Source organism: Chiloscyllium plagiosum, unplaced genomic scaffold (assembly GCF_037043375.1).
Source record: "Chiloscyllium plagiosum isolate Xiang-an unplaced genomic scaffold, Cpla_swu_hap1 HiC_scaffold_7, whole genome shotgun sequence".
In the NCBI taxonomy this organism is placed as follows: domain Eukaryota; kingdom Metazoa; phylum Chordata; class Chondrichthyes; order Orectolobiformes; family Hemiscylliidae; genus Chiloscyllium; species Chiloscyllium plagiosum.
This window is the reverse complement of record NW_028270145.1, coordinates 73451415-73477252: the sequence shown is the minus strand read 5'-3', so window position 1 is coordinate 73477252 and position 25838 is coordinate 73451415. Positions and strand designations below refer to the sequence as shown.

The 25838-nt window shown below is 40.0% G+C and overlaps 1 protein-coding gene across 3 annotated transcripts in view; it reads left to right on the top strand.

Moving 5' to 3' along the window:
- Positions 1–25532, top strand: part of cfap221 (cilia and flagella associated protein 221) — a 263805-nt gene extending 238273 nt beyond the window's left edge. For 2 of the 3 annotated variants that reach the window (XM_043693986.2, XM_043693987.2), the window contains 4 exons: positions 15–110; positions 3914–4024; positions 15976–16032; positions 24914–25532. In XM_043693986.2, coding sequence (XP_043549921.1) covers positions 15–110; positions 3914–4024; positions 15976–16032; positions 24914–25040 — 391 coding nt within the window. In that variant the 3' untranslated portion in view covers positions 25041–25532. Of the gene's footprint in view, positions 1–14; positions 111–3913; positions 4025–15975; positions 16033–24913 lie in introns of those variants that run through there. The other variant, XR_015757537.1, reaches the window with a different exon arrangement.
- Positions 25533–25838: the final 306 nt, after the last annotated feature.

The window sequence follows — 25838 nt, the reverse complement described above, 5'->3', positions numbered from 1 at the left end:
TTCTCTTTGTCTAGGTTTGATGTATTCCCATCTGATATGCTTCCTGTTAATGCTCCGACACAATTGGATAGGCTGCCAGATGAGGACAGAGAAAACATAGCCATGGAAAGGTATCTTACTATTGCATTACTTAGTCAGCAGCTTTTCATCTACACAAGGTAATTCACATGCAGCTAATCAAATCAGCTGGAGATGCGCTTTTGAATGATTACTGAAGAGACCATGACATTATTTGCCATGAAAAATTGCTAGTAGGCTCTGGGTGAACAAAAACCTGTGTATATGTCAAGAGGAGCATGAGAAAATTTTATATTTAGTTATTGTAATAATTAGCATGGCATAATTGTTTGCTATTACAGAACCTGAGTATTGCTAAGAAAAGAGACATATTGTCAAAACATTTTATCTTTCGTTCATCAGGACAAAATGCAAGAATGCCAAATCTAAATGCAATACTAACTTATAGTGCATGAGTGGGTTACAAGAGTATCATAAATATTACTATTTCTTTGAATATAAACCATGAGCTGTCTTCTTTCAAGCTCCTTGCAGCACTGGTTCATGGGAAAAGTGTGGATTCTCAAGCCTTGTTCGTGAAAGATAAACCTTACTTAAAGTCAGTCCTTCTAGGATAGCATTGAAACAAGTGTCAGTGTAAGCCCATAAATCCCATTCTCCATTCCCTAATGCTCAGTACAATCCCACTTCAGCAGTATCTCACAGAGGTACTGTATTAAAAACTAGGTTAAAATCTAGACCAATTAAGTTAGCTGGCACAAAGTTTAGACATGCTTGAACATGCAGTTTTAGATAGACTAGATGTAATTGTTAACAGCCTTGATTAATATTGTGATGACGAGTAAATAGCTTCTGAGTTGTGTTTTTTGGCAGAAGAAAAATAGATTACTGTATTATGAAGGAAATGGGTTAGAATTTCAAACAATTAAAATGGAATAAACTGGCAGAGATATCTTTCAACTATTAGTCTTTCAAATTTTATTAATAAAATAGTAGACTGTAGGAAGTCAACATATGGATTGTTTTCATTGAAACTTAGAAGAGTGAGGAGTCATTTGTTTGAAGTGTACGAGATCTTAAATAATCTTTATGAGGTGAACATGGAAAGCATCTTCTCTTGTAGGTCAGTCCAGAACTATAAAGCACACTTTTGAAATTAGAGGTTGTCCTTTTAGAGCAGAGATAAGGGGAACATTTTTCTCTCAGAGGGTTGGGTAAGCTTGGAACTCATTGCCTCAGGAGGTGGTGGATATATTGGGCAACTGAAGGCAGGAACATGGGGGAAGAGCAGGTGGATGTAAATGGTTGCATGATGATATATCTTAGAATATGTCCAGCCAGAGTTGGCAACTCTCATTAATTGAAAAAGCTGTTATGAACCACAGCATTTTGTTTCAATGATATTTCATCTCCATTTTCTGAAATAAAAAACAAACTAACACTTCATATGTCACAAGATCGCAGATTCCACTTTTCCGTTATAACTTTACTGCTCATTGTATAATGGTAAGACCAATCTCCATTAAAAACCTTATTTATTTCCATTTGTACACTGGTTCTACCAATGGATGGTTTCAGCCAAAAAAGTGGATTTTAAAATTGCAAATGAACCTCAAGTGTGGGAGATCTTGTTCATACCCAGATATACACACAGGAAAATAGACAATTTTTCAAAGTGCCACATCTCACCATCTTCAATGATGATTGATGGTGTATCAATGGGTGCCATGCAGCTTGCAGTTGACAGACATTTCTATCAATCTTCTGTTGTCATCCAGACACTGATTCCTTTCCGCTCTCCAGTGAAATTGATTCCTTACATTCCAAAGGACTGGTTTGTACTGAGAATTACTTGCCACTTTCTATTTCCTCTTCCCAGTAAACACAATTCTGCAGCCTGACTACCAGCTATGTACAAATCAGCACAAAGTAAACGGCATCATTATTTCTCAGGCTCTTAGCTCCAAACATACACTGAAGGTTAGAAGATAGAGCTCACCTAGAGCCATGTGCAAGCATAGCTTCACACCACACATCTGTAGAGTTCCTCTTAGTCATTCTGTCATAGGCGTAGGCTATTCAGCTCATCAACCCTGCCTGACCATTTAGTACAACCAAGGCTGACTGAACACTTCAATGTTTCTTGCTTACCTCATCTCCATAAACCTGTATGCCACTGGTAATTAGAAAGTCAAGAATCTCTATCTTAAACATACTCAAAAGACTAAGCCTTCTGCAGTAGAGAATATCAGAGGTTCCCTGAGTACCTGAGAATAGGTGCAATGATCTAACCTGTTAGTCCCTATAAGTATTTTGTAGATTTCAATGAGATCAACTCTCATTCTTCAAAGCTCTAGGGAGTACAGGTCCAGTTTGGCCAATTTCTCTTCATAGAACAGACCAGCCATCCCAGGAACAAGTCTAGTGAAGCTCTGTTGCACTCCATCTATGGCAATTATATGTTTTCTGACATAACGAGACTAAAACTACACATTGTGCTGTAAGTGCAGTCTAACCAAGCTCTTACGGTTCGAGCAAGACTTCACTACTCCTGTACTGAAATCCTTTTGAAATAAAGACTAATGCTCCATTGTCCTTCCTAATAGCTTGCTATACCTGCATTTTAGCAATCAATGACTTATCAACAAGGAAACCTTGGTCCCTTTGTACATATACATTTTCTCACCTTAGTTTTTTTACGAAATATACTGTACATCTGTTCCAAAGTGGTTGATCTCACATTTTTCCACATCATATTCTATCTACTATGTTCTTGCCATTTGCTAAGCTTATCCAAATCCTTCTGAAGCTGCTTTATATCTTCCTCACAGCACATATTCCCATTTGTACCATCTATAAATTTGAAAATACTACATTTGGTCCCAGTTTCCAAATCATTGATATATATTTGCAAACAGTTGGTTCCTAAGTATTGACCTTTGTGATAGATACAGCCTGCCAACACAAGGATGGCCCACTTATTCATGTTCTCACTTTTCTGTCTATTAGCCAATCATTAGTCCATGCTAGAATATTACCTCATATCCCGTGCTTTAATCTTTCTGTCTTTTCTAAGACCAGTCAGGTCTTAGGTAAACAACCAGAAACTATTTTCATCCAGCTCCAGATGCTAATAAGAAGGCATTCCAATTCTCAGGTGATAGTGCAGTATTTTTGGATGAGGTTTTTGAGTTTGAGTGGGGTGTTGCCAAAAGTAAAAGGAAGACAAAATGTGGGGCAAAGGGTTGGGACCTCAGGGGGAGAATTTGAAGAAGCAAAATGAGGACATCAAAACAATTTGGGTAAAGAACATCTGGGCATCTGAAAATCAGGAAACGTAATGAAAATCTGTGATAATCTGGAAAAACTGGAAGTCTGGTCACCCAAATCAAAATTCAATTTGTCATTTAAGGGCTAAATATCAGCATAAATGAATTAAATCAAAATACCTATTAAGTGTTCAGATGCTGACTAATGCTATGAATGCTGTAGTTTGTTCTGTGCTCAAAATATTGTTCCATATACATTTAATTGAGCTTTGAAAGTGTGCCTCAAGTAATTTAAATTAAATACTTCACTCAAATAAGGATACATTTCATTTTTAAAATATTGATTCTTTTATCTCCCAGAAACAGAAGGTTTTAATTCTAATTTATATTTGCATTGAAAAATATCTGCATAGTATTGAAAAGCAGGATATCAGAAGCAGTTAAACTCTTAGAATATCACGGAATTGGTTAAATGACTTTCATAAAAAATTCCTAACCTGTGGCCTGCTATTAATAGCACACCTGAATTACAAAGTATAGAAATAAAAATAGAAACCAAATAAAATTAGATTTTTGCTGTGTTAAAATATATGGTATTTGTGATAATGTTGTGGCTTGCTTCATAGTTCTGAAGAAGTTGGCCTAACACCAGAAATGTTGGAAGCTGAATTCACAATGATTAAAAGTCCATTACAATTACCAGAGAGTCCAAAGGATGAAACATTAAAAGACGATGGGTAGGTACTTTATGCTACATGTTATCTGACAACTGTTCACACATTGAAATGTTCACATCTTTAACTTTGGAAGAAATGTTCAAGGTATCACTTGATTTAGGCAGGGAAAGACAAGTAGGTGAATTGGATGGACCTCCTACTTTCATGCATATTAATGGAAATGAAAACCAGGCATTATGTCTAGTGAACAGCTGTTCCGATATTGTCAGTATACTGGTTTTGTGGAGTTACCCTCCATATCTTCTGGAAACTTTATGCTGAGACTTCAAGCAGGCTAGCAATAAACTATTTCGCAAGAAATAATTGCTACTGTCATTGTGTGCAATAATTTTCAAAATTGCTCATAATATCACCTTTAAAATGAGACTTATTCTTCCTCTATGATAGCTTGAACTGAGTGTAAATAATCCAGAGAGAGTGATGAGAAAAGACATTTATTGAAATGATGTGATGCAAGGGAGGATGCTTCAATGAGAGAGATATTAGAGAAAATGGGATTCTTCATTATAGCAAAGGTCAAGACAGAGTTGATAGAATGTGTGACAATAAAAATGGACATCATTGCATCCGTTTTTCAGGCATGGGCCTAATAATGGCAAATAAGTGACCCAGCAGCTTCCGTGTGACCCTGAATTCATAGACTGATGTACTACAAGCTCTAATTACGTTAAGGATCTCAATTTCATGTAATCTGAAACTACTGGAAGTACTTGGCTGGTTGGCAGCATTTTGGGGGGAGAAAAACAGGGCCAGTGCTTCTGGTCAATTACCTTTCATGAGCACATGCAGCATCAACCACTCTGTTCTGATCAGAGGAGGATTTAAAATTTTTACCACCATAAGTTGTCAAATGTCAAATATATATGGTGAACTGTCTAGTTAGCTAATTGCTCAAAGTTCTTTTAAACTGGCATCAATTCTTGCCTAGAATTACCAGGGCGGTACTGGTCTCAGTGATAGATTCTTTCTTGAAATAGAAATCAGGATCCTGTGACATGATATTAATAGGGCCCTCAATCACCTATGGGACTAAACCAAGTAAGCTTTAGAGAGTCCTTACTAAAATGTCTCCCATAAGTGATAATGTCCGCCTTTATGAACAGAAGTCTGGTTGATGTAGCCAATAACTCAGCCCTGCACTACATCCAGCCCAATAAACATACAGCGCAAAATTCATGTTTTGTCTACTTCCACTTCAGTGGGTGTGGGCAGTTTGTAAATCGTTATTCACATGCCCAAATAACAATATGATTTTTTTCATTTCCTGTCTCATATTACAGTCCCTTTGCATTAAATGCTAACTATCAGACAATTTACTTTCCTAATTTATTGCATTTCCTGGTAACTTTTTATGTTTCATTTATAAGGACACTAAAACTCTCTAGATATCAACATTTAACAGTCTCTCAACTTGTAAAAATGTTCCATTGAAAGTGGATGATTTCCCAGTTTGCTGCGTTATATTCCATTGTCTTTCACAGGTTCTTAACAAGACTATATCTCTTTGCAGCCTTCTTTATTGATCCTTGTAACACTTCACTAGTTACATCTAGACATTCCAATTATGAATATTTATTCCTAATTTCTATTTTCAGTTTGTTACTCAATATCCAATCCATGTTAACATGTTACTTCTGATCCTTCCAGCCCTCTTTCTCATTATGGCTGATACAGATTTAGAGTAATATCTATTCTTTTACTCAGATGAGTAAATCATACAATTTTGTCAGGAGTAGCAGTGTGTATCAATATGATGTCTCTTTTGTGAATTGATTGTTGTGTAAGGTTTTCATTTTTTATTGTGTATCAGATGTCAGCTTGTACCATATCTTGTGTAAATGTCCATAAGCATTGTGGAATATCAAAGTCTTCCTCCATTCCTTCACAATGTGTTTATTTCACTTACTGTGAGCAGCATTTGGCTTTCCAAGAATCATTAGGGTTGAAGTTGCGTTGACAGATCACAGAGACATGGCTGCAAGCAGATCAGGGCTGGGAACTAAATGCTCAGAGATACATAACCTAATGAAAGGACAAGCAGATGAGACAGGATTGTCTAATTAGTAACAAATGAAATGAAATCAATAGCAAGAAGTAATTTAGAGTGGGAAGGTGCAGCCAGAACATGTGTGGATAGAGCTGAGGGATTGAAAAGGAAATAAGACCCTGATGGAGTTGTGTACAGGCCACCTAGCAGTAGTAGGACATTAGGGAAGAAAATAAATAGAAAATAGATAAGGCACATAAGGAAGGCACTATTACAATAATCATAGGAGACTTCAATATACAGGTGGACTGGTCTGAAGGTGGATAGATCAAAGAGACTGAATGGACTACACCCCCAGAGTTCTGGATGAGATAGCTAAGGAAATTTTAGAGGTGTTGATTGTGATCTTTCAAGAATTTCTGAGTCAGGAAGGGACCCAAAGGGCTGGAAAATGGCTAATGTAGCACCCTGTTTCAGAAGGGAGGGAGAGAAAGAAGATAGGAAATTATAGACTGGTTAGCCTGACCTTGGTCATTAGTAAGATTTTAGAGTCCATTATTAAGGATGAGATTGCAGAGTACTTGGAAGTACATGGTTAAATAGGGTTGAGTCAACATGGCTTAGTCAAGGAGAGGTCATGGCTGACAAAGTTGTTTGATTTCATTGAGGAGGTAATGGGCAGGTTAGACAAAGAAGAGCCAATAGACATGATCTATTTAGTTTTCCAGAAGGCCTTTGATAAGATGCTACAAAGGAGACTGCTGAATAAGAGAAGAACCCGTGGGTTAAGGGCAAGATTCTGTATGTATACAGCATTGGTTGACTGGCAGAAAACAGAGAGGAGCGATTAAGGGAAATTTCTAAGGATGGCAACAGGTGACTAGTTGAGTTCTTAGGGGTCCATTTGAGACCACAAATATTCATGTTATACATTAGCGATGTGGATGAAGGAACTGAGCATTTTTGCAGATGACACAAAGATAGGTAAAGGGACAGTTAGTATTGAGGCAGCAGGGATGCTACAGAAGGACTGGACAGGCTAGGAGAATGGCAGTTGGAATACAGTATGAGGTAATGCACTTGGGAAGGAAGAATAAAGATATTGTCTATTTTCTAAGTGGAGAACAGCTCTGGAAATTTGATGCAGAAAGGGACTTGGAAGTCCTAGATTTGGATTCCCTTAAGGTTAACATGCATGTTCAGTTGGCAGTTAGGAAGACAAGTGCAATGTTAGCATTCATTTCAAGAGAGCAAGTACATAAGTGCAGAAATGTACTACTGAGGCTGTATGAGGCTCTGGTCAAATTGCATATGGAATATTGTGAGTAGTTTTGGGACCCTACATCTAAGAAAGGTTTAGCTGGCATTGTAGGGGATCCAGAGGAGGTTTACAAAAATGATCCCAGAGATGTACAGTTTGTCGTAGAAGGGGCAGTTGAGGACTATGAATCTGTACTTGATGCAGTTTAGAAGGATACAGGTGGATCTGATTGAAACTTACAGATTACTGAGATGCCTGGATCGAGTGAATGTGGAGAAGTTGTTTGCACTAGAAGGAGAGAACCTAATGGCATGGCCTCATGGTGAAGGGACAGACTGTAAAATTGAAATGAGGTGGAATTTCTTCAGCCAGAGGGTGGTTAAATTTTGGAACTCATTGCCACAGAAGGCTGGGAGGCCAAGTCATTGAATATATGTAAGACAGAGATAGATAGGTTCTTAATTGATAACAAGATCAACAGTTACTGATAGAAGGCATGAGAACTGGGTTGAGAAACATGATTGACTGGCAGAGCAGAGTCAATGACCTAATTCTGCTCCTGTGTCTTTTAGTCTTATGGCTGTATAATAGACTTGATCAGAAAGGGATATCCATGATTTCAGGAAGCATTTATGGCCATTGTTGAGGTATTATTGAATGAGAAGGTATCAATTTTCTGGACTTGCTATCAGATTACAACATTGCTGTGAATGGATTGAGTACAATAACCAATGTGGTGGGTTTTTAAAAATTGTTACTTAGCCAAATCAACTTGTTCAGAGATGTGATTACACACTTCCAGAGAAGGTGGGACTTGAACCCAAGTCTCTCAGTCCAAGGGTAGGGACATTACACCTGTGTCACAAGAGGCCCCTTAATGTGCTGGGGTTAACATGAAGGTTCCAATTATGCATTGTATTTTTGTATTTAATTAAACATCAACAAATTAATTGTGACTACGGATATTTCATTCCAATGCACGTAATTCAGTGTGGAGTCACAAGGGATTACTCTTGTTTGTCACCTCATTAAAAAACTTCTGAAAACCTAAATATAGTCCACACACTGCTTTCTTCTCATGTACCCTGCTAGCTACAACCTCAAAATACACAAATTAGTCAAATATGATTTTCCTTTTATAAAACATTGTTGACTGTCTAATCATGTTAAATTTTCCTGAGTGCTCTGTACCACACTGTTCCTAACTCATTTTGGTTTATTTTCTTCACTGAGGTTAGGCTAACTGGCCAATAGCTTGTAGTTTACTCTCATTGTCTTGAAAAGATTACTATTTTTGCAAACAAAGGATGAAATCTTCTTCTTCTCATGGAACCAGGAAGCATTATAGGCTGGGGAAATGATCAAACTAAAGCATTCAGTCCTCATGGGTTTGAAGAAAAGTTGAACTTCCCATCAGCAAGATTCTGCCAACCAAAGTATGATGTAAAGCATTGGCGAACAATCAAAAATACCACTGGCACTGCAGCTAACTATAAATATCGGAGAAACAATTTTGGAGGTGACTGAGGATATCATGGGCAGGTATCACTCACGTATGCTGGCTCTTCCAAGAAGACCTATGTCAGTGTCGATTGGGAGGCAATCCAAAGCTGACTGGCACAGGAAGGCACTTCGGCACTGAACTTTTGCGCCAGCGATTCTTTCGTGGAAATGTGTGGAATATTGCAGTCTGCCACTTGCAAATGCATCAGGGTGGTGGCTAATGTCCTGCACAAGTGAAAGAAATTGTTCAATTCATAACAGACTGATAGCCAAACAGCCAGTGCTGTGCGATTTGTTACCATTGGAAGATTTCTACAGGTGAATGGGCAATTGATTGCAGACAAGTGGTGCTGAGAGCTTCCTATGAACAGCCAGCAGCATTCATAAACCTAAAGGGCCTTTACTTGCTGAGCGTACAACTGGTTTGTGAGCGCTGGAAACAAATCGTTCACATGTATGTGCACTACCCAATCAACTGTCACAATTTGTACATCTTCACTAATGCTTCAATGCCAAAAGTGTTTTCTTCATCTCATCAATGTCAATGGTGGTTCTTGGTTGACAGCAATTACCAACAAAAGGCCTGGCTCATAATATTTTCCTGCTTATCTTTGCAACATCCGAAAATTTGGTCCCCATGCCTTCATTCGCCACCCCTATGCCATTGATATAAATTGAAAACATTGAGGACCCTCACTTGTTGCATCCTGCCAATTTGAAAAAGACCCATTTATGCCACTGCCTTTTTTCTGCTAGCCAACCAATTGTTTGAGTATGCTTGAACCTTACATTGCTCACACCCCATATTGTAAACTATCTTGCACAATGACCCTGTTCATCTCAGTGGCATCTGGCACTTGGAAGGAAAACTGCTGCAGACATATTTGTGTCATAGATTAGAATCTGCATGCACACATCATTTTAAAAAGGAGTTACTTATGTCTCTGAGACATTCCCCAAATGGGAACTTTGTTTTTCAAAGACCTCTGTCATGCAGACACCAGAAATTCATTGTTATTTATTCACTCACATACTGACTTTGTGCCCTTAAAGCTTCTTAATCTTTGCAACCCTGTTGAGGTTGCAGAGTTGAGTTGCAGGCAGACTGTGAACACTGCTGTGGGAGATGTCCCTGGCCCAAGGGCTCTGGCTGCTGAGGATTTTCTGCACAAGTGCTTGTGGAAATGAGGTCATTGGCAGAGGGGTCAAGCACCCTTGGAGGCCATAGGAGGAAACAGCCCAATTTGTGCCTGATAACACACCCCGAGTCCTTGAGAAGGCCTACCTCCTTCCAGAAGGAGGCTTCACCGTTCTCTCTCACTTAACCACTGCTGCAGTAATGGGGATTTGCTTCTTAGTGACAAGGAATATCCACAGAAGATCTGGTTAGTAACATCAGTACAAGATCCTTAAAATGCAGCAGTGGAGAGGAACAGTGGTGTTCTTACCTTAATAAGGGCAATAATGGAGCAGACTATTGGACTGCTAAAGATGAGTTTCTACTGGTTAGACTACTTGGGTGGAATGATTAGATTAGATTCCCTACAGTGTGGTAACAGGCCCTTTGACCCAACAAGCCCACACCGACCCTCGGAAGAGTAACCCACCCAGACCCACTTCCCTTTGACTAATGGACCTAACACTATAGGCAATTTAGCATGGCCAATTCACCTGACCTGCACATCTTTGGAATTTGGGAGGAAACTTGAGTACCAGAGGAAACACACGCAGGCACAAGGAGAATGTACAAACTCCACACAGACAGTAGCCTGAGGCTGGAATCAAACCCAGGTCCCTGGTGCTGTGAGGCAATAGTGCTAACCACTAAGCCAACGTGCCACCGCAATGTTGCAGTACTTTCCATAAATAGTGTCCAGAATTATTGTAGTCTGCTGCACCCTGCACAACTTTGTGCTAAGTGGAGAAGAATTTCAAGGGAGTACAGGTCCAAGCACATGTACAGCAACACTGTGCATTCATTTGGTCCTTGCTCTCCAAGGTTATCAATGGAGGCAGCCAAGTCTTTGCATGCCAGAGCCTTGACAGCAGTCAGAACTTTGGCACTACTCCTCTACCTTTTGTCATAGGCTGAAAATGTACTCTAAAAGTCTCTGCCAGATAGAGAATGCTGGAGAAACTCAGCAGGTCTGGTAGCATGTGTGGAGAGAGAAACATAATTAACATTGTCCAGTCTGACTTCTTCAGAAATCCACAGTGTTTTGTCTTTAGTCTGTGGCAAATGTTCCTTTGCTTATCATTTCAACAGATCTGTTATGGCTGAACCCACGCATAGATTCAGCTTCGTCTCCAGCAGTCCCCTGAACGTCAGAGACCTCAGATGTCACATCCTCTGTTAACTATGGACACAACTCTGTAATATGCTCCCCAGAGTGTGTCGCTGACCCAAGCCTCTGCCTTGGTTTAGGATACAGGCTAGTAGCATGGCAGTGCTTCCTATTAGGGTTCTAAGTCATCTCCCTAGAGCTGGTTTGTGATAGCGCCAAGCAAAGTCAGGCTTTTTAATGTTTTAATTGCTGCAATATCCTGCAGTGAAGGACGAAATAGTTATGCACAAACCCTTTTCTCAACAGTGTTTCACTGTATATCCACACACCAGACTGGAGACATCTCCACTAGATGGCTGTGACATTCTGCTCTCTCCATCAATATAGTTCTATCTCTGTCTTCATCAACAAGTCCTGATGCCTTCTCATCAGCTAATGTATATTCCAATATTCAAGACTCCTCCTCATGGTGTCTTGGAAAGCTCTAACCTATTATGATCAGTTTTCTCCTACAGTCAGATAGAATTGTCATCCCAATGAGTGCATGAGTACTTTATGAGTAAGCGTGCCAACTCAGCGCCTGATCCCTCTCCAGTAAGTGTTTGACACCCTTCATTGTCTTGCAACTAGTCAAGCATTCAACCATGAAGTGGTTTCCACATATGTCCACACATGATCCAAATGGAGTACGACCCAAACTGCTGTCTGACAGTTCCTAGCCCATTTTTACACTGTCTATGGTGGAATCTTGTTGGCATGTCATTAGTCTCATCTGGCAGCCAGAGAAAAGTGAGAGACCATTGCTGTCTCTTTTCACAGAGGCCCACTGAGCCACAAACCAGTGAAGCAGTGCCAAGGCCAGAGATGAAACATTCCCTGGAATTAAGACTTGCACACAGCAATGCTGCAGAGGAGGCCAGAGTTTCTGTATTACAGAGTAAGCTAGGCCACAGGTAAATGATATTGGAGTTTTAGGGCTGGGTGCTCAGTGTAGGTATTATGAGGAGTGTAGGACAGGGACTTGAACAGAATAAAAAGCATATAAAGGTGGCTGTCAGCAGGCTTACCATTCACCACGTCTAGTGTTTCAATCAAACACTGACTGCCTTTAATAAGGTGAACAATACACCCCATTCCCATCTCACTCCCTAAAGGTCAAAGGTCAGTCCCATGGTCAACCATGGGTATTCTCGCAGGACAATTCCAGCAATTCCAGCAAAGGCAAAAAGGCAGTAGGGTTTAGGTACACCCCTGCCTGCCTAAGTTAATGCCCTATCAGCCTCCATGCACATCACTAGCAACAGCAGAAGATTCTGTCCAAAGTCTCTGATATATAATTAGTTTGGGTTGTTTGCTCCATTATCTTAAAGGATTTTAGGTTTCAAAATAAAACAGAACAAAGTAATTTATTTTCCTTGAAGTTATTGTAAAGTAGGCAATATTCTCACTAAGTTTTAAGCCAACATATATTGAAGGAAGATTTCCTTATAATGCACTTTTTTGAAATTGGCTCAGTTATATTTCTAAGTCATTCCGGAGATGTAGCTGTTGACAAGACAGCATTTGTTGCCCATCTCTAATTGGGAAGTTAGTGATGAGACATCTTATTTAACTGCTGAGTCCCCAGTACACCCACAGTGCCATGAGGATGGTAGTTCCAAGACTTTAACCCAGCAGCAATGAAGAAACAATGATGTAGTTCAAGTCAGGATGATGTAAGGCTTAAATAGGAAATTGCTTCCCATAGTCTACTGCCCTTGACCTAGTAGTCATTAGAGATCATAGATTTGAAAGGGACTGATGGAAGATCCTTGGAGAGTCACTCAGTGCATTTAGGAGTAAGCACTCAGTACTATGTGTCAGTAGAAAAAGGAGTGAGTATGAAAGGGGATGGATGCCAAAAATGCATGCTGTCTTTTTTTTTGGATTGTGTTGAGCTTCTTGAATGCTGTTCAAGTTTTTTCCAATTCAGGCAAATGGAGAGTATTTCGCCACACTCCTGACTCAAGGTTTGAATATGGTGGCGAGGACTTGGAGGTGTTATTTGCTGCAGAATTCTCAGCCTCTAACCTGATCTTTCAGCTACAGCATTTATATAGCTGGTTCAGTTTGGTTTCTGGTCGATGGAACTCCCAGATTTATTGATAGAGAGGAAATCAGTGATGGTGATGCCATCAAATGTCATGGGAAGTACATTAAATTCTGTCTTATTTAAGATAGTCATTATTATGCCTGGCACTTGTGTGGTATTACCCATCAGTATGAGAAAGCTTCTATGTGCCAGTGACATTAGAGAATTTTACTAGTGAATATAGAACCTCATTATTTGAATTGCAACCAGTAGCAAAGATTACTGGTGGATGAAGAGTTGGAGTAGAAGGGAGGGTTTTAGATTCCCAGACCACTAATATCATTTTTGGAGAAGTTAGGATCCATATAAGTCCAACGTATTGTATCTGCATTGGAACAGGAGGCTTGCTATTGTGGTTGGTCAGACTTAAACTCATTTGGCAAGGGGATGAGATGGGATGAGAAGTGGAGGTACATTAGCTGGTAATGCACAAACAAGTAAAGAAGAAGAACCAAGTTAATCAAGAAAGCAGTGCAAATATAGTCAAGCTAAAGCAAAAGGTAGCATCACAAGGCTGGATGGCATTTAATTTTAATGCAAAGAGTCTTTCAAGGAGGCTGATGAGTTGTGAGTGTTGATCAATGGGTAGAGATAAAGTATTATTGCTAGCATGGAGACATAGTTAAGGAAGGGACAGTACTGGCAGCTCAATACTGCAGGGAATTGAATCTTTAGGTGAGGTGGGAATTGTAATAGAGGAGATGATATCTACATTGATCAAAAAGTCAATTATTGCAGTAAAGAGGTTTGATATTTGAAAGGTTTCTCAAATGGGTCCTTATGAGTAGAGCCATGAGTAGGGCAAAAGACAGGAAATTAGAGGCCAATTAGCCTGACCTTGGTCGTTGGTAAGATTTTGGAGTCCATTGTGAAGGATGAGATTTCCAAATACTTGAAAGTGCATGTTAAAAAGGGTGAAGTCAGCATGGTTTCATGAAGGGGAGGTCATGCCTGACAAATCTGTTAGAATGCTTTGAGGAGGTAACAAGCATGTTAGACCAAGGAGAGCCAATGGATGTTATCTAATTGGACTTCCAGAAGGCCTTTGACAAGGGACCACATAGGAGACTGCTGAGTAAGATAGAGACCCATGATGTCAGAGGCAAGGTACTAGTAAAAATAAAGGATTGGCAGTCTGGCTGAAAGCGGGGCATGTGGATAAAAGGATCCTTGTCAGAATGGTAGCTGGTGACTGGTGGTGTTCCACAAGGGTCAGTGTTGGGACCACAACTTTTCACTTTATACATGAATGATGAAGATGAGGGAACTGAGGGCATTTTAGCCAGGTTTGCAGATGATACAAAGATAGGTTAAGGGATAGGTAATATTAAGGAGGCGGGGAGAATGCAGAAGGATTTTTACAGGTTAGGAGAGTGGTCAAGGAAGTAGCAGCTGGGATACAATGTGGGAAACTGTGGGGTCATGTACTTTGGTAGGAAGAATAGAGGCATGGATTATTTTCTAAATGGGGAGAAAATTCAGAAATCTGAAGTGCAAAGAGACTTGGGAGTTCTAGTCCAGGATTCTTTAAAGGTAAACTTGCAGACAGAGTCAGTAGTTAGGAAGGCAAATACAATGTTGCCATTTATTTCAAGAGGACTATAATATTAAAGAAGGGATGTACTCATGAGGCTTTATAAAGCTCTGGTCAGACCACATTTAGAGTATTGTGAGCAATTTTAGGTCCCATATCTTAGGAAGGATGTACTGGTCCTGGCGGGGGTCCAGAGGAGGTACACAAGAATGTTCGCAAGAATGAAAAACTTAACATATGAGGAACATTTGCTTACTCTGGGTCTATACTCGATAGAGTTTAGAAAGATAAGGGGGATCTAATCAAAACTTACAGAATACTGAATGGCTTGTACAGAATGGATGTTGGGAAGATGTTTCCATTGGTAGGAGATACTAAGATCCAAGGGCACAACTTTACAATAAAAGGAAGATCCTTTAATATAGAGATAAGGAGAAAGCTCTTCAGCCACAGTACAGTGAATCTATGGAATTCATTGCCAAAGAAGGTCAGGTCATTGAGTAGATTTAAGATTGAGATGGATAGGTTCTTGATTGTCAAGGGGATCAAGGGTTATGGGAGAAAGTGGGACAATGGAGTTGAGAAGCTTATCAGTCATGAGTAAATGGCGGAGTAAACTCGATGGACTGAATGGCCTAATTTCTGCTCCTTTATCTTAGAGGCAGCAGTCACTTTGCTGGGAGTGTACTATATATAGACCCCCAAATAGTCATAGAGAGATAAAAAGATGCATAAGTAACAAATCTCAGAAGTATTAAAAAATTATAGTGTAATAATAGGGGATTTCAACCTGCCTGATATTAACTAGGATAGACAAAGCAGTTAGAGGAGACAGAGTTCTTATAATGCATCCAACATTTGTCCAGTTCTGAGGAAGAGTCACTGGACCTGGAACATTAACTCTGATTTCTCTTCACAGATGCTACTGGACCTGCTGAGCTTTACCAGCAATTTCTGTTTTTGTATACATGAAATTTGACTTTATTAGTCAAGAGATTGAATACAAGAGGAAAGAAGTTATGATGTAGCTGCATGTAACATTAGTTAGGCCACAACTGGGGTACTGTGTGCATTTCTGTTCACCACACTGTAAGAAGGATGTGATTGCACTGAGAGGGTGCAGAAGAGATTCCTCAGGATGTTGCCTGGACTGGAGTGGATTCAGCTAAGCTGGGGTTGTTTGAGATTTCACTTTCTTTAAGAAGTTTTAGAAATAATATTAATCACAAATCTGTCTTATTTTCTTTCAGTGAGCCATTGAAGGCTAATCTTTCACAAATGTCTTTTACTGATGAGATCGTTACAAGGTAAATATTGCATGAACAGTTGGTAACTAATTGTCCTTTGTCTGAAATATCTAAGATCTGCACACAGCTGTTGCTTTTATATTTTCCTGCAAATTTTTAACCAGTTCAACAATGGAAGTTGAGTCCTCATATTGCAACTTGTTTCACCTGTAAAACATGATATGTACAGCACTGTCACCCATAGCCAGGATATTCAAACTATTAAAAAAAAATGTTTTAATTGCCGATTTAAAATTGTTTCAGGGCTCTATGGCTCACAATCTTATCATTAGAAGAGAGAATATCAAAGAATAAAATGAGATTCAAAGAACACACAAATTTAGGGATTAATAATAAAACTCATGATTTATTTAAACACATCACTGAAACTCAAGTCATCAAACACAGAAATGAAAACATTTTGGGCAATTAACATAATTATTAAGAACCTGAATAATTACATAAAGAACATTTAGTTAAACTAATAGACAAAATCATATTCACAAATCAAACAATTTACATTCTCTCCCAATTTGTTCTCTGTCAATAGTAGTCAAAAAAAATGACAAAATACTGCTGGCTTGCCTTTCATTGCCTAATGGCTCAGAGGTTTCCAAGCCAACGAGTAAGCTTAGGATACCACATGATTTGCATATTCTGAATAACCCTTTATTGAATATTTGAAATATTACATCGACCATGATGTGAAACATTTCAGTCAAAGCCAGCAATCCATGCTTTTATATTCCAATCAGATGCATAAACATTTTCAACTTAATTTTTTCCATAAGACAATCAGTTACAATTTCTCAATCCCATTAATACAACTGTAAGAAAGAGTCTGATTTCAATCCCTTTTGATTTATGGACAAAAAGAAAGAAATACTATGGATCTAAGCTTCAGAAATGAACACCATGACTGATTTCCTCAGGGAATGCCTAAAGTGCCAATTTGGTAACTGCTGACCTCTGCATTCCAAAGACTGGCACTTCCTCAAAACAGGCATTAAACCCTGAAGCATGATGCTGCTTTGAATAGTCTAAGGGAGAAACAATGGGCTGGATTTACCACATTCACGAGGAAAGGGATGGTAGATGGAGATGGGGTTTTGGATGTTTCTGTAAAATGATAAGAGGAGGCATATGGTACAAGACCTGTCATCATCTCATTGCCATGCCATTTAGCCAGCAGTGCTAGAGAGATGATTGCATTCCCATCTGAGGCTAAATTGAACCACTTAAGTAAACAAGTAAGGGCCACTTTCTCCCATTGCTGGCAGGTAGGCCCTCCTTGGTTCAAGGAGGGGGACTTGCAGGCAACAGTGGCAGCCCCATGGCAATTGTCCCCTTCCCTCATAAACTACCCAAACTGCCCCTACCAAGTTGGGGTCTACCTGACTGGCCCCAGTGCTCCCAAATCCCAATTATCTGGTTAGGAGGGTTGCATGTTTCCTTAAAATACACTTTCTCCAGGTGTAGTCCCAGCAGTGGCTGCTTTTCCCAGTGCCACCACTGAGCTACCAACTGGCATTCACTCCTGGGGATAGACAATTGTCCTTTGAAGACATCTTAAAAAAATAAATGAATTTATTCAGGTTCTTAATAATTATGTTAATTTCCCAAAATGTTTTCATTTCTGTGCTTGATGATTTGAGTTTCAGCGATGTGTTTAAATAAATTGACTTTTATTAATAATCTCTAAATTGGTGTGTTCTTTAAATCTCGTTTTATTCTTTGATATTCTCTCTTCTAATGAAAGATTGTGAGCCATAGAGCCCTGAAACAATTTTAAATTGGCAATTAAAGCAATTTAACGATCTCTTTTAATAGTTTGAAAATCCTGGCTATGGGTGACAGTGCTGTACATACAATGTTTTACAGGTGAAACAAGTTGCAATATGAGGACTGAACTTCCATTGTTGAACTAATCAATGAGGCTACAACAGGTTGAAAGGGAACACCAAGCTTCTCATTGGAGACTTCCTAGACCTGTAATTTATTTTCATTCATCTCTTTGCACTGGCGTTGAGCTCACGATTTCAGGCTCAATGTAAGCCAGGATTTCTCTGTATATAATTAACTCAGTTATGAAAAGAAACTTTCAAATTGAGCAATCCAAGACCTTGTTGCTGAAACAGAAAACTTAATCAATTAAATAAATGCTAACTCATGTGTGTTGTCTAAACACAAGTTAATTACTCAGACACAAAATGCAACTATTACTATGGTTACACAATGATTTTGGGGAAGCTTGTTTCCTGCAGGTTTAGCTTCTGAAACAAAAACAGAAAATGACGGAGAAACTCAGCAGGTCTGGCAGCATTTGTGGGAAGAAAGCAGAGTTAATATTTCAAGTCTGGTAACTCTTCTTCAGAACTGTTAGTAGCTAGGAAAAGGTGATGTTCATGCTGAAGCCAAATTCAGGGTGGGGGGAATGTGGAGAGGGTCACAACAGGGAATGGGAGAAGTGAGCAGATAGGTGGAGATGGAACACAGAGAAAGAGAGAGATCATAGAGGTGGGTAGGAGAGGAAATTAGAGGTAGCAGGCCATTTGGAAATAAAAGCTGAATAAATGATAATTGTGATAGACATAGGATAGGTCAGATGTCAGAGGTAGTTTCTTTACTCAGAGAGTAGTAGGGGCATGGAACGCTCTGCCTGCAACACTAGTAGACTCGCTAACTTTAAGGCCATTTAAATGGTCATTGTATAGACATATGGACAAGAATGGAATAGTATAGGTTCGATTGGTTTCACAGCTTGGCGCAACATCAAGGGCTGAAGGGCCTGTTCTGCGCTGTAATGTTCTATGTTCTGTAATAAGCACTAAGAGTAGGTCAGAATTGATGAGTTGAACTGAGAGGAACACAAATAATGTGATAATGGGCCTCAGCATATCTGATATTCAGCAGGTCACAGCACAGGAAGTCAAGGGCAGCCTCTTATACCAGATCAGGTATTGGTTCACAGATTAGAGTGGTGCTGGAAAAGCACAGCAGGTCAGGCAGCATCCGAGGAACAGGAAAATCGATTCTTCGGGCAAAAGCCCTTCATCAAGAATAGAGGCAGGGTGTCTGCAGAGTGGAGAGATAAATGAGAGGAGGTTGGGGGTGGGGGCGGGGAGAAAGTAGCATAGAGTACAATAGGTGAATGGGAGTGGGGATGGAGGTGATAGGTCAGAGGTGGGGGAAGGTAGCAAAGAGTACAATGGGTGAATGGGTCAGAGAGGAGGATGGAGTGGATAGGTGGAAAGGAAGATAAGCAGGTAGGACAGGTCATGAGGGCGATGCTGAGCTGGAATCCTTTGTAATCCATGGATTGGCCCTCTTACCCATTTTACTTTTGTGCTGGACAGGAATAAATAGTTGTTGCAGTTCCCCCATGCATTCCTCTGAGATAACAAGAGTCCAGAGACAGTATATTCCTGTAAGGGTGAAAGGAAAGGTTTGTAGATGAAGGGAATGCTGGATGACTAAAGAAATTGAGGGTTTAGTTAAGTTGAAGAAGGAAGCATATGTCAAGTATAGACAGAATGAATTGAGTGAGTCCTTAGAAGTGTATAAAGGCAGTAGGAGTATACTTAAGAGGGAAATCAGGAGGGAAAAAAGGGGACATGAGGTAGCTTTGACAAATTGAATTAAGGAGAATCCAAATGGTTTTTACAAATACATTAAGGACAAAAGGGTAACTAGGGATAGAATAGGGCCCCTCCAAGATCAGCAAGGTGGCCTTTGTGTAGAATCGCAGGAGATGGGGGAGATACTAAATGTGTATTTTGCATCAGTGTTTACTGTGGAGAAGAACATGGAAGATATAGAGTATGGGAAAATAGATGGTGACATCTTGAAAAAATGTCCGTACTACAGAGGAGGAAGTGCTGAATGTCTTGAAATGCGTAAAAGTGGATAAATCCCCAGGACCTGATCAGGTGTACCCAAGAACTCTGTGGGAAGCTAAGGAAGAGAATGCTGGGCCTCTTGCTGAGATATTTGTATCATTGATAGTCACGGGTGAGGTGCCAGAAGCCTGGAGGTTGGCTAACATGGTGCCACTGTTTAAGAAAGGTAGTAAGGACAAGCCAGGGAACTACAGACCAGTGAGCCTGAAGTCGGTGGTGGGCAAGGTGTTTGATGGAATCCTGAGGGACAGGATGTACATGTGTTTGGAAAGGCAAGGACTGATTATGGATAGTTAACATGGATTTTTGCATGGGAAATTATCTCATAAACTTGATTGAGTTTTTCAAAAAAGTAACAAAGAGGATTGATGAGGACAGAGTGGTAGACGTGATCTATATGGACTTCAGTAAGGTGTTTGAAAAAGTTACCCAAACGAGACCGGTTAGCAAGGTTAGATCTCATGGAATATAGGGAGAACTAGCCATTTGGACACAGAACTGGCTCAAAGGTGGTAGTGGAGAGTTGTTTTTCAGACTAGAGGCCTGTGACCAGTGGAGTGCAAAGGATTGGTGCGGTGTCCTCTACCTTTCATCATTTATATAAATGATTTGGATGCGAGCATTAGAGGTACTGTTGGTAAGTTTGCAAATGACATCAAAATTGGAGGTGTAGTGGACAGCCAAGAAGGTTACCTCAGATTACAATGGGATCTTTATCAGATGGGCCAATGAGCTGAGAAGTGGCAGATGGAATTTAATTTAGATAAATGTGAGGTGCTGCATTTTGGGAAAGCAAATCTTAGCAGGACTTATACACTTAATGGTAAAGTCCTAGGAGTGTTGCTGAACAGAGACCTTGGAGTGCAGGTTCATAGCTCCTTGAAAGTGGAGTCACAGGTAGATAGAATAGCGAAGAAGACATTTGGTATGCTTTCCTTTATTGGTCAGAGTATTGAGTAAAGGAGTTGGGAGGTCATGTTGCAGCTGTACAGAACATTGATTAGGCCACTGTTGTGGAAAATTGTGTGCAATTCTGGTTTCTTTCCTATCAGAAAGATGTTGTGAAACTTGAAAGGGTTCAGAAAAGATTTACAAGTATGTTACCAGGGTTGGAGGATTTGAGCTATAAGGAGAGGTTAAATAGGCTGGGGCTGTTTTTCCTGGAGCGTTGGAGGCTGAGGGGTCACCTTATAGTGGTTTATAAAATCATGAGGGGCATGGATAGGATAAATAGGCAAAGTCTTTTCCTTGCTGAAAATGTGTTGCTGGAAAAGCGCAGCAGGTCAGGCAGCATCCAGGGAACAGGAGAATCGACGTGCCCGAAACGTCGATTTTCCTGTTCCCTGGATGCTGCCTGACCTGCTGCGCTTTTCCAGCAACACATTTTCAGTTCTGATCTCCAGCATCTGCAGACCTCACTTTCTCCTCAAAGTCTTTTCCTTGGGTGAGGGAGTACAGAACTAGAGGGCATAGGTTTAGGGTGAAAGGGGAAAAATATAAAAGATACCTTTGCACACAGAGGGTGGTACCTGTATGGGATGAGCTGCCAGAGGATGTGGTAGAGGTTCATACAAATGCAACATTAAAAGAAATTTGGATGGGTTTATGAATTGGAAAGGTTTGCAGGGATATGGGCCGGGTGCTGGCAGGTGGGACTAGATTGGGTTGGGATATCTGGTCGGCATGGACGAGTTGGAGCAAAGGGTCTGTTTCCGTGCTGTTCATCTCTATTCATATGACTCTATGACTATTCTTTCTCACTATGGTGTTAATTGCCTCTTTAAACAACAATGCCACTCCCCCACCTTTTTCCTTTTTTGCCTGTCCTTCATAAATACTGAATATCCTGGGACATTCAGTTCAATCCCTGGTCACCCTGCAGCTATGTCGCCATAATCCCAATTATATTGTACCTGTTTACATCTATCTATGCGATTAGTTCATCCAGTTTATTTCAAATACTTCGTGAATTTAGATATAAAGCTTTTAAATTTGTCCAACTGGTAAATTTCCCTACTTTTTTTATAATTCCTTGATGCATAAAGATATTCACCTGTTTTATCCCTCACCTTTATTGTCTGGTAGCCATCTGCAACATCACTAACCTACACACTTACCTCCTCCTTTAATTTAGGTTTTCTAATTTCCCCTATAACAGATCCCTCCACCTTCCCCATTTAGTTTAAAGCCCTGTCTACAGGCCTAGTTATGTGATTCACTCAGACTCTGGTCCCAGCACAGTTCAGCTGAAGATACATCCTATTGGAACAGTACTGGTGCCAATATCCCATACATTTAAACCCATTTCTCCCACACCAATCTTTAAGCCATGCATTTACCAACTTAATCTTAGCCAATGGCTGAGATAATAATCCAGAGATTATTACCTTTTTGGTTCTGTTTTTTAATTTAGCTACTAACTGTTCATATTCCCTTCGCAGAACTCTGCCCTCATATTATCTATGGTGCTGGTAAAATGCGGGAGAGCGGTTTGTCCATGATCAGGAGCATTGTGGTTTCAAGGGGCATGAGGAGTTTGGAGTGTGACCACACTTAGCCAGGCAACCTCATGTGCTAGGTGCTAGATGGACAGCTATAGGGTCATTTGGATGGATTGGGTGAGGACTGTTATGTGTTAAGTCCATAGGGTTAATGGGAAGGGATATCACGAAGAGGACTTGCTGTTTGTGGCCTCACCATAGAGGTGGAAGTAAAATCAATCGTCACTTCCATTGTATTAAATTCAAAAGTATGCAACCAGTAAGGAAATGACTGTGACAACCCCCCAGGTGGATGGTGTAAATGTCTCTAACTGTATGGGAGCAGGCTACAAGACAAATTTGTGTGGCCCTTTAAAAGGAAACATTACAAAGAGACCCAAACACCACACAGGATACAGATCTTCAAGTTCCCTAAAATGTATTGGCATCCTGTGTTCTGTACTGTTCCTGACCCACACATTGCTGAGCAATTCATTCACACCAACACTTTTGGAGATAGGAGCCAGTGAAAGAATAGAGATGTTTTATCTTGAGGGGCAAAGGTGACAGCAGAACCCATTGCCCTCTTGTTCATCTTGCTTCCACATGCAGCAGCATGATCTCAACATTATTCTCTGGTACATAATGTATGGACATAAAGTTAGGCATCATGCTTACACAGTTACATTCAAGGCAATACATAGCCAGACAAACAGATTTACTACAAAAACAATCAAATTTAGACAAACATGATACCTCATATACAATGTACAGTCATGTCTGCCCCTAAAGTGCCCTCAAAATCTTTTTTTTTTCCTTTTTTTATTCTCATCTTACATTCCACTTCAAGGGTAAAGGGAGCCTGCTCAGCAGTGGTGCACATTGACCCTGGAGGTTTGCTTCAGAGACCCCAGGGGTATTTGTGTCTGAATGGCCCTGAAGCATGTGGACAGTCCTCAGCTTGCACTTCCAAGAGTCAGAGGGGTAGGAAGAGAAATAATTAAGGCCAATGTTTGGAAGGGTTGTACAATGAATGGCACATATAATTCAGATTACTGTGAAAGAACTTACTCAATTGGCAGGACAATCTCCGCAGGAGCAGTCCTGATTTTCTTCTATGTGAAAGAAGATTCCTTGAGGAGCTGCGCAGTCTGATGTCTAGCAACCCTCCACCAGTCTGTGACCTATTGTGGCCTGTCTTCACCTGATATGGAAGAAAGGGAGGGATTGAGTGAGCTGAAAGTGAATACATGTGGTCAAATGGTGTTCAGAGGGAGTGAGTAGGCTACACAAGGTCCATGAACAGTTACTATTCTGGGAGTTAGAGATGGGTGAGAACAGGTGAGGGATGACGTTGCAGGCAATAATGACAGACCATGAGCGTCTGTGGGAGGTGGGTGCAGTGAGACAGTGAGCGTGAAGAAAGAGAGAAAGAGTGTGGAATTTAGTCTGACAGAACAGAGAAAGTCATTGACCTTCTCCAGACCTTTCCTCCATACTGTCAAGAACAATTAACCCAGTGGCAACCTCAGACCAGTCTTCCATGGTCTGGGACCTCTTTTGTTGGTCTTCGGGGAAGAGAAACCCCCCCATTCTAAAACCTTGCACCATCGCATCCACCAAGCATCTCCAGGTTATTTCCAAGAATCACCACATCATCTTCCTAGTCTTCCTCATCTCTGACATTGATACATAATGTCTGTCACTGAGCAGGCCAGCTTCAGAATGTCTGGTGCATATCCACCTTTCAAATATGGCAAAGGTGCCAGAAATGTTGGTCTTTTGGGGTCAGAACCACTTGAGACAGTCACTGTAAGGTGGAGATACGTAGTTAATGAGATGAATTTGATAAGAAACAGGAAGAAATGCCATTAAGCTTTGCAGCAAAAAACCCTCAGATAAATTCAATGTATTCACAGTTAATTAAAAAGGAAGTATAAATGTCCCCCTTCTGCTAACTTTTTTGTGTGACCATGTTATAGAACACTTGTCATTACCATTTCAATACAAGGCAGTGCAACTTGCAGCATTTCTGTGGTCACTCTTCAAAGTCTTCCAGCAACGCTCCTCAGTGTTTCCACCAACTTTGCCTGAGTTGCAAGTTAAGAACGCCTCAACTACTAATTGTTGAATGGCCCATTGAATAGTCATTTTGCTTCCTACTGCTTGGTATTTCAGAAGTGAATAATGAAGACATTCTCTGCGCATTCGTTGATGACTTTTTGATATTTGTGCATGACATTAGCGTAGTGACATGATCCATTGGGGTCACACAAACGAACCCTCCAGTTGTCTCACTATATGGGGCCCACGAGAGCAGCATGTTCATAGAAGGTACTCAGAACTTTTGATCTTCCACAACAACTTCACTTGAAGATCAGCAGAAATGCAAAAGATATAATTTTTTTAGGTTTTCCACTGATTTTCTTACCCAAGGTTTTGTGCGAGATCAGGGAACCTGTAATTATCTATCCACCATGTTGCCTCCCACTGTGCTAACTAATGATAATCTGCAATTTTCAGGGAAAAACGAGAAGAGCAACTGAACCAATGGCTAGAGTCCAATAACAACCGACTGGGATCAAGTATTCAATTGCGGATTGAGCAACTAAGAGAATTATGCATCAACAAGCATTTGCTTCTTAAATGAGTTACTGCATTCAACACAATACTGCACTAATATTACATCTTTAAAGGACAAATTTGTTGTTTGGCATGTAATCATTGTAACATTTGCAATCAGGTTTTAAACATTGCTGTTTGAGTAAAACTAATTGATAAATGATTGAGATTCCAGCATTATAATCAGCCAGGAATTCAACAGAAATTCTGCAGGTCCACATTACAATGAATATCATTTAAAATTTTGTAAATAAAGCTCAAATTGTGAATTACATTTACAACTTTATTATTGTTTTATGTATGCTTTGCATTCAATTTTAAATATAATCTTACAATGCAAGTTGACATTTTGGAGGTGGCAAGTTCAATCGAAGTATTGCAAAGAAATTTAAATTGCTATTTAAAAAGGAACAATGTGAAAAGCTATAGGGAGAAGGTAGGAGAATGGTATGAAGTAAAATGCTTCTTCAAAGAATTCGTACAAACATGTTGAACTGAATGGCCTCCTCTTGTGCTGTAATAATTTTGTGATTTCAGTATCACCTGTTAACCCTGCAATTTTAGAACTCTAAAAGATGAGACAACTTGAACACACAGGAACATGGCATATGTGATCAAAAAGAGCAAATGCTTGATTGTGGATATTACTATCACCCATGGAATTCCTTTTTCACAGCTTATGTTCATGCCTTTTTGTTGCACAGTTAATGATTACATTAGAATATGTGTGACAGTATTTTGTTTAGAGTCAGGATCCTCATGGCAATGTGCTAGTCCATACCCATCTTCCTCTATTTTCACCCCATTAATCTTTTGCATTACGTTT